This window comes from Anopheles gambiae, chromosome 2 (assembly GCF_943734735.2).
Source record: "Anopheles gambiae chromosome 2, idAnoGambNW_F1_1, whole genome shotgun sequence".
Lineage (NCBI taxonomy): Eukaryota > Metazoa > Arthropoda > Insecta > Diptera > Culicidae > Anopheles > Anopheles gambiae.
The window spans coordinates 66,680,211-66,689,981 of record NC_064601.1 but is presented as its reverse complement, the minus strand read 5'-3'; the positions used below and the strand labels follow the sequence as shown (position 1 = coordinate 66,689,981).

Below are 9,771 nucleotides of genomic sequence, written 5' to 3'. Positions count from 1 at the left end.
CTGCATTTAAACATTATTCTAGCTTTCGGAAAAGGCATTATTTTTAATAAATGCATGTCAACCAAAAATCGATCAAAAAGGTTCCAAAAGGTCCCAAAACTCGGATAAAAAAACCCCATTCACACTTAGACGCCCGCATAGTAGTGTGATGCAAAGTGGCACACAATACTTTCGATATGTACAAAAATGGCACACAAATTGTTCTTTAGCATTTTTATTCATCATAAACAACGATCGTCAAGCAACCCATCTATCGTGTGCGAATTCGCTGTTGGTACGCATGCATATCGCAACTAGTAACGTTGGCCCAGTAATGTTCGTCCTTTTTGTTAATGATGTGGTATTTGCGCTTCCAAAACAACATTTGCTTATGTTTTACTTACGCGGACGATATCAAGATTTATGCGACCATTATAAATAATTCGGACTGCTCGACATTCCAGCACAGCCTAGACAAATTTAGCAATAGCTGCTCTGCGAACTCGCTATCATTGTGTGTCAATAAGTGTTGCGTGATTAGTTTTACTCGTAAAAAGGACCCTATTAAGCGAGACTGTTGGAAACTGTTATAAGGTTCCAACAAACTGTCAGCTAAGGCGATGTTTTGTGTATGGACATAGGCATAAAAAGGGAGAAAACCGGGCAAAATAGGATAATTGCGATAAAAACACCCAAGAGCGAAGATAACGGAGAATAGAGAAATAAACTAATTTTTTGGTGCACCCTCAGTGCTTACCTAACAAATTCACTTTGTTCTCTTATTTTTTGGTTAGAGCGCCAGTTTCTAACAGAGACTATAATCTTGACTCTTGTGTAATCCAACGTAACCTAGAAATTAAGGACCTTGGTACTATTCTTGACTCGTCACTCTCCTTCCGTCAACAGTATTCTTACATCATCGACCAAGCATATCGGCAGCTTGGTTCTATTCATCGTCTGACATCTGAGTTGAATGACCCTTTCTGAATACCCATACTTGAATTCAATGTTGTAGCATGGTCTCCGCACACTAACAACTGGTCCACACGAATTGAGCGCATTCAGAAAAAAAACGAAAAATTAGCTATAAGAACCTTAAGGTTGAACATGGACCAGACTCTAACATATCAAGCACAAGGTAACACAAGCTATAGTTTTTGTAGCTTATGTTTATGTTTATGTTTATTTGTCTATCGATGGACAATAATGCCCTCTCGAACCATTTTAGCAATGTTTTACAATGAGTTCTTTACAATGGATTACAATAACATAGCACATAAAAATGTGCACTATGGAACCAAATTTAACACAGAAACACGATCATTAAACTCAGTTGGCGAAATCCTCGGCTCAAAAGCGTCGCTGACTGCGTTGAAAGCACGGCACATGAGTAGGAACGGGTCAGAGGAGCCAAATTGCGTTCTACGGTCGTCGAGGGCCAACATTGCCCGAGTCCGGAGCGGCCTGGCCGGAACGTACGGGTTGATGGCAGCCAGTAGTGACGGAGAGTCAATACGGCCGTCGAGAAGTCCCGTGATGAACGACAACCTGGCTTTTCGTATTCGCTCACTTAGGGTAGGTAGCCCGAGTAGTAAACACCTAGTCCGGTAATCGAGCCTTTGGTTCCATGAGCGAAGTGCAAATCGTGAAATTTTGCGCTGGATTGATTCCAATCGAGCTAACGGACGCGCTGCAGTTGGCCACCATACGATATTTGCATATTCCATCAACGACCGGATAAGTTAGCAATAGAGCGCCTTGGTGCAAGGTATATCGTTACGCTCGCGAGTCATATTGATAACTAGTCCTAGCCTTCTATTGCTGCGGGCTACTAGTGATCCAGCTGATCCTTAAATGATAGTTTTGTATCGAGCAAAACGCCTAGATCTTTAACACATTGTTTTCGCGCCAAGAACTGTCCATCAAGCGCATATACATATAATGATGGGCGGCGAGAACGACTGAAAGTAATGGCTTCGCATTTATCTGTGCATAGCGTTAAAGCATTACGGTTGCACCAACACTGGAACTCATGCAAGGAAGTTTGCAGTCGGGCGTGGTCTTCTGGTTCACGAATAACACGAAAAAATTTCGCGTCATCTGCGTACAGTAGATGATTATCCAAAGTTAATTAAAGGCGAAATTGATGCTCCCGAACTTCTTCTTAAGATTAATTTGTACGCTCCTGACCACGCACCACGTCCTTATAGAGGAGCTCATGATCCAATTGCCTCAATGTGTAAAGCTTTCAATAAGTTCCACTGCTTTTTCGACTTCAATATTACCATTGCTACGTTAAAATGTTCATATCTGTATTCAAATATATGGTAAGAAAGGTTATCTTAAGTTTTATTTTTTTAATATTGCAAAGGCCCCTGCGCGCGCCACGCAACTATCTTCAATAAATAAACCTACGGTAGTAGTTAATGCACGCAACATGTAACATGTAAACATACTCCCAGACTTTCACTTTGGGAGTCTAGATTAGTACTAAACCTAGTAGCAGTCTAGGTTAGTAAACCTTCACTGCAATTCTAAATTGAATTTCTATGTTCAATCTACATGCTTTGATTTTAAGCTTTTTTCTACGCTGCACATATACTGCCGCAAATGATTCAACGACCAGAGCGATCTGTAATTAGATCAGAATAGGAATAGTATATGGATTACATCGTTTCTAGTACCGGAATATGTACTCATTTTGTTCCAGAACCCAAACTGATCCAGGAGCAGTTTGGTTTCAGTTCCGAGATCGATATTACTTTAGTGATCGGTTCCAGGATCCATATAAGTTCAGTTTCTAATCCGGATGTGGGTATGGGATCATCATCGGTTCCAAGACCGATAGGGGTTCTTGATCAGTTCTAGGAACATAAACAATTTTAAAAAAGATAGATAAAAAAGTTTTAAAAAATAATTAAAAAAATAAACAAAACATCAGTTCCAAAGGCAGCTTCGTTCAGGGTCACTTGAAGGAATGGAAAGGTTTCATGATCAATTGTATGATCAATATGGATGCAAATCAGTACTAGTATGGATTCGTTATTGATTCCAGGTCCAATACGGGTTCACAATAAACTCCACGGCAAGTATGAGTCCAAGTTCAGTTCCCGCATCATTCATCCCGTGATTGGTACCAAGATCGGTATGGGTTTGCATCTTAGCCTCCATCCCCTCCTCTCCTCACCTACGATAACATAAATTTTACTGCTTTGAAGACGACAGAAGATTATCGCTTGAACGATGTTCTTGCAATGATTTACAAGAGAACTGGAACGATACAGACCCCCAAGTCACTCGGATCACTGATGGAAAGGACTGCATGGAACAAATGCCAAAGAACAAAACGATTGGACCATTAAACTGGACCATTAAACCGGTTCTGCTCCGATGGCTCCGGAGCCGGCTCCGCACCAACGGCTCCGTAGCCGGCTCCGGACTAACGGCTCTGCACTCACGGCTCCGTTCCAACGGCTACGGAGCCGGCTTCAGGCCCACCGTTCCGGACCGGGGACGAATCAATGGCTCCAGACCAACAGCTCCGAGCTTACAGTTCAATAGAGACATCATTGTATGATAGCGCAATAAAAAAACGAATATATATTCTCGCACGTGTGGAAGCTAACACACGACATGATGGCAGTATTGACATGCATGACATTGTGTAGCATTCGTTAGTCTCGTCTTTCTTAACAATATTCAAAAGTAATCGATTTTTTTTTGATAATTTCTTTTAAACATGACCTTTGTGTTAAAACCGGCTCCGGAGCCGTTGGTGCGGAGCCGTTGGTGCGGAGCCGGCTCCTGAGCCGTCTGGAACCGCATGCGGCAGGCGGGCCGTAGTTTGAAGACCCCTGCGCTGGAGTATCCCCTAGAGCAGCTGTGTCAAACTCATTTCATCAGAGGGCCGCAAGTACAGTTTTTCAGTGATTCGTGGGCCGCAAAGTTGAGAATAAAAAATATACCCCAATATTTATATAAAAAACTGTTTAAAATCATTATTGTGAAACAAATTGACTTTTTGCACTTCTCGCTTCAAATCTGGAATAGTTTTTTATTTACAAATTTGCTATGTTTTTTTTTTTTCATTGTGCACTTTTTTATTTGATAAAAAGAAAAAAATTAATGTTCTTTTAAAGTCACATGCATTGTTTTTATCCTTATTATTAAAATAGGACATTTCTCATTAGTCGCGTTCCAACACGGCAGTTTTGTTAGAAAATATCGCTCAATCACACTTTTTACTGAGGTAGGGGAAGTCTACCAGCCTGTTGCGAATCTTTTTCAAGCCATCCGAGCTATCCACCGCTGGATGAATAACAAAAATATTTGCCGGCAATTTTTTGACAGATCGAAAGGAAAATTGTAATAAAACGTGTTTTAACATTATTTGTCGCTAATTTCCAAGTTCCAAAGGGTATATGGTGGTATATTCATTTCTTAATACAAGAACCCATATTATACGATAAATTTTGTTAAATTACGAAAATTTTATCTGACGAAGATTCGTGGTGTGTGATCTCATAAAGATTGGCAAATCTTGTTTTGACACTTGAATCGTCTTGAATGATTCGCGAATTGAGGTATGGACTGTGTGACCCAGTGTCGGATCAAGGGTATCGGGGGCCCTAGGCAGAAAGACGAGTTGAGACCCTTTGTAAATGGGAAATGTTGTTGGGGTGTGGTAGCGGAAAACTGAACTTGCTGTTGGGAGTGTTGTGTCCGCACAAATGAAACGTACTTACAGTGTGTACCGCACAAACAGAATATGTATTTTAACAACTAATCTTTGGTATGTGTAATACAACAAACGCACGCAATGCGGGGAGAGGTCGACTGATCTCTCTCGCGCAGTGATCCTCACTGAGGACGTCACAGGATGACAGCCTTGCTGTCAACAGTGAGCCCTCAGGATGAGGCAGCGGTCTGTCCACAACAGGGAGATTGAACAGTAAACTTGAAATGCCGTCGAGGTCCCCTTCGATCATCAGTCGCAGACTCTAAAATTTTTTGCTGAAGGGGGGGGGGGGGTGCAAATGATTCGCCAGCCTCGGAGCCCCATCGGCCATCCTTCCGGGGGCCCTTGTCGCTAGTACTCTGTCCATACGGCATACTATACAATGGCGATCTACGGGGCCCCTAAATCGGCGGGGCCCCAGGCGACCGCCTAGTCCGCCTACCGTTACATCCGCCGCTAGTGTGACCGGATCCATTTCTCACTGGAGATTTGCCGCTCCGTGCGACAACCGATGACTCCAACGGTTCCGAATGGCTTTAAACGGCTCTTTAGGTTTCGGACGGCACCGAACGGAACTGTTGGTTTGATTTGGCCGGATTCGGAGTCGCTATAGCTAAGATCAAAAATGGTTTTGAGCCGTGGATGCGATTCTGACAATCCATCACTAGTTGCGAAGTTTCCAAGTGTGTGTATCAAGTTATTTTCATTCCTATTTCGTTTCTAGACAGTTGACGCACATCTGTTTTTCCATATAGAATGTGGAATCGAGTCTGCACAAAATTACGCTAATATTCAGAATTTAATCGAAACATAAAACGAATGAGTTTGCCTTCGATTTAATGTTGCTTAAGGGTCTCGGTTGTTCTGTACGTTAGTGTAGAATAAATTTATGAGATGTAATGGGTACATTCATGTTAGATTCGAAAAATATACCATAAAAATTATTGTTCTTCTCTGGAAAATTTAATACACTTCGACAAATAGTAATAACAGTTTTTTGGTTTGGAATGATTTTAGAAATTCTCAAAATATTCTCGCGGGCCACATTCAGCATTGACGAGAGCCGCATGCCGCGGCCAGCGGGCCGCCAGTTTGACATACCTGCCCTAGAGCAGCGATCGGCAAAGCGCGGCTCGCGAGCCGCATGCGGTAGTGATGGGCGGATCTACCCAAACCTATCGTGTCGGAGCCATCCGTAAGCGACTCGGAGTCGTTCGGGTCGACCCGAAAGGTACAAGTAGGTTCAGTAGGTGCAACGACTCCGGTAGGTGCATAAGCGACCCCGACCCATTGGTTCAACGAGTTCGGGTCGGGTCGTGCCAAGGTGAGTTCATTCCGACCCGCGGAAGCAGCGAGTTCGGGTCGACCCGGCTGAAGAGTAGGTGCGAGAAAGCATAAGTGGCTCCGACCTGTTGGTTCAGCGAGTTCCGGTCGGGTCAGTTACGGATGATTCCAACCCAGTAGGTGAGGTTCGAACCGCGCATCACTAGTCCTAAATTATCCGAAACCTATAAGCATCGCCATGGGAGTTGGTAGAAGTACATACCCGTTAGAGTTTCAAATTGGCTAGGAAATAGACCCGTGTGGAGCCCCGTGAGCGATAGGAGCGATAGGGTTCCGTTGAAGGTGAAATATTGCCCCATGTTAATTCTATTAAAATTGTTAACACACAAACGAAAATGTTATCAGTCAATCTGGAATCCATCAGGCAGTATCGGTCGCTGATACAACATAGTTTCCAACCATGTAAAAGCATAACATTGGTTTTGATTTTATTGTATGAACTACTATCAGAATTTTATGAACTACTATCAGGCCATCATGAACCGCTAGTCAGCAACCGGAGCCTTCTATGGATAGCTCCAAGAGTTCCACCAATTCCGATTCTGTAGTTTCAGTATGCTTTAGGGCTTATAGAAACCACAAGCTGTCATCAGCAAACCGGTTAGCAAAATAGACAATTTCTCAATCTTGTTTACAATAGTGAAAGCTATGCAACAACAATTTCAATACATTTCTTTTTTTTTATTTCTTAAATTTAAATTCTAATTCTGTATAACACGCGCCTATTGCTATGTGAAAACTCCTATACACATAGTTGCTTATACTTTCCATTCAAGCGTATAGACATATAGCTCTTTCGAAAAACATTTAATAATAGGAACTTCGGAAAAGATTCGCAAATTATCTTCCCATGAGTCAGTTCCTAAATTATTCATAGATTGTTTGCAACTAAAGGTAGATAGGTGGTAGTGGTTGATAGTTCATGAACAATTTGTTTACGGGGTACCGTAAAACATAGTAGTAAGGATCATCTAAGTGAGCTCTGTATTAATGAACGAGTATATAGAACCAAAGTTCTATAGTCCCGCATCATGCAACAAGACGTTAATGCGTAAAAAATCAAAGTTAGTACCGGTCTTTATATCGGTACACGATGGAAATTTTCCCGTTCGAACCTTATTCTGCCACTTCATCTACAGATACGTTCTTGTCTTTCTTTTTCTTTTTCTTTTTTTCCTTTTTCATTTCCTCATCGCCCTCCGCTTGGTCCATCGGCTGACCTTCAGCACCGACTGCTTCGCCATCACCATCCTCAGCATCTTTCTTTTGCTTCTTCTTTTTCTTCTTCTTTTCTTCTCCGTCGCCGATTGTTGCTGCTGATTCGACATTCTCGCCGATGCTCAATTTTCGTTTTCCACCAGCAAACTCATCGTCAGCGGATGTTCCATTTCCATTCGCTTGCTTAGCTGACCGGTTGAAGTCACTGTAGCTGTTGAGCCAATCTTTCGGAGTGTTTTCATTCGGTTTGCCGTACTTATCCAATTTGCCCGAAGCAATCAGTTGCTTCTTCATCGATGCCTTTGGGCCGAGACCCCATTTCCGTGGGTAAGTGTCGCGCTCCATTATGACGCGTTTTATTTTAGCAACGACTCCATGATCGCATCCAGCCATCGTGGCTGTCGTCATGAGAGCGATTCCCAATGCTATCGCTTCACCCTTGGTGGTCACGATCACGATTTCTTGATCGATCTCGATACCATCCTCGTACCGCAGCACGCCGGGAAGTAGAATCTTTGCTCCGTAGCATACCGCATTTACCGAACTGTCTTTCATGATGATGCGCTTATGGCCAACGAGCAATCCCTCTAGTGGTTTAATTACCCGGCGCAGCATCGATTCGTCCTTGTGATTTTCGTACAGATACTGGGCATCAAGCACATCATGCATGGTCACCATGCCATCCTTTTCCGACTGAATGCCGGACCGAACGCGGCGAAGTTCGAGCATCTGCCCACCAACACCAAGCACAAGACCCAAATGAACGCACATCGTTCGAATATACGAACCAGCTTCACAACTAACCCAAAACACGCCTATATTGCGTTGGTCATTGTAGTCCAGCAGCTTCGAGTCATACACGGTACGCACACGCAGCTGCCGCTTGACGGCGGAAATCAGTGGAGGGCGTTGGAACAGAGCACCGCGAAGCTTCTCTAGACCCTGAGTAACCTTGGCTATTTTCTCCACGGCGGAGTGGAGTTTAAAAACGGCCACATATTCCTTGCCTGCACTTTGCTGGCTTTTCACCAAGCGCGTTGCCCGGTTAATGCAAACAATCAAACAACCCGTAACTTTCGGGTCAAGTGTTCCCGAATGACCTGTTTTGTTTACCTTCAGGATACGCTTAATCCACGCGACCACTTCATGCGAGCTGGGATTAGAGGGTTTGTCCAGGTTGATAAAACCAGCCGAAACGTAATCATTGACCTTTCGGTTCAGCGGAGACGAACCGAACGGAAGTGGCGTGTAGTGGTTGGTGCGTACGTTCAGCCGATCAAAGTTCTTCAACAGCAGGGGCCATTTGGACGTATCTAAGCTGGCGATGGCAGAGGATGGCTTCAATTGAAAATCTCCGGATTTCTGGATTTCGCCCAAGTTTTCGATCTCGGTGTCCGGTTCTTGCTTAATCTTCTTCTTTTTCTTCTCCTTCTTTATTGGCGATGTAGGAATATCTAAACACAGTTAACGTATTAGTATTTTTTAAATTGTGCAATCGCCTATCTCACAATTTCACGTAACCAAAAAAACACAAAAAACACTTACCCACTTCCATAATGACCAAAAATCTTTACTTAAAACGAACGAATTCCAGTCTACAATATAGGACTAAGTTATGCTGCACCGTACCGAACACGCGGTTTGTATTATTAAACACGCCGGGCAAGAACATTTGACGTACAGGGATTTGAGGTTAAATCGTGCCATAAAAACACAAGATGCTTATAGGCCTTATCTGAAAATATAATATGTTGAGGGTGCAAGGCCACGGTAGCAACGAAATGCTGAAAAATGTGTCAACTTTATCAAAACTGCTTGTCAACAGCTAAAAAAAATCTTTCCTCGTGACCGCATTGAAAATAGTGTAACTGTACCAGTTTTCGGCAGCGTACCTATTTTCGGCAGGGTAGCTAAACACGTGAAATTCTGCACAAATGCGTTAAAATTTTTCACAAAACACAATTTTGTAGCGAACGTGTACTCATTTGTTATTCACATACGAAGTTTCTCACCAATTCATTGAGTATTTTTCAAAATATCAAATAAATTGTACATTTTTCGGCAGATTTGGTGTCAGCTAATAGTTCGGCAGGTTTTGTGATTAAGAGAACCAGAACAGTAAAACAATGAAAAAGTGGTGTATATTAAAGATTTTATGCTTATTTAATATATTCTAACTTATTCGGAATTTTAAAATCACGATAAAGTTATATAAGTTATTTTTCACTTTAAATGTTGCCGAAAATAGGTACACAGTAAGTGTTCATTTTTGACAGCTCAATGTTGTGGGCTCCTGCCGAAACTCGGAACAATAACACACCTTAGATTTGGATGAATATTCCTTTAAAACTTGATCAGAACACTATAATGCGTATGTCGACTCATAACAAGACCTTTCTTGTATCAAATATCATCAATATCACGATAAATAATGCAATAACTTAACAGAAAAATAATAATTTGTGAGCCAGTCGGTGCCGTACGCTACAACC

At 42.5% G+C, this 9,771-nt stretch overlaps 1 protein-coding gene across 1 annotated transcript; it reads right to left on the bottom strand.

Annotated features, from left to right (window-relative positions):
• Window positions 1-6,721: 6,721 nt before the first annotated feature.
• Window positions 6,722-8,982, bottom strand: LOC1278486 (H/ACA ribonucleoprotein complex subunit 4). Its single transcript, XM_318082.5, has 2 exons — window positions 8,825-8,982; window positions 6,722-8,733 (listed from the first exon to the last, which is right to left on the bottom strand). The coding sequence occupies exons 1-2, from the start codon at window positions 8,832-8,834 to the stop codon at window positions 7,178-7,180; spliced, it is 1,566 nt and encodes a 521-aa protein (XP_318082.5). The 5' UTR covers window positions 8,835-8,982; the 3' UTR covers window positions 6,722-7,177.
• Window positions 8,983-9,771: the final 789 nt, after the last annotated feature.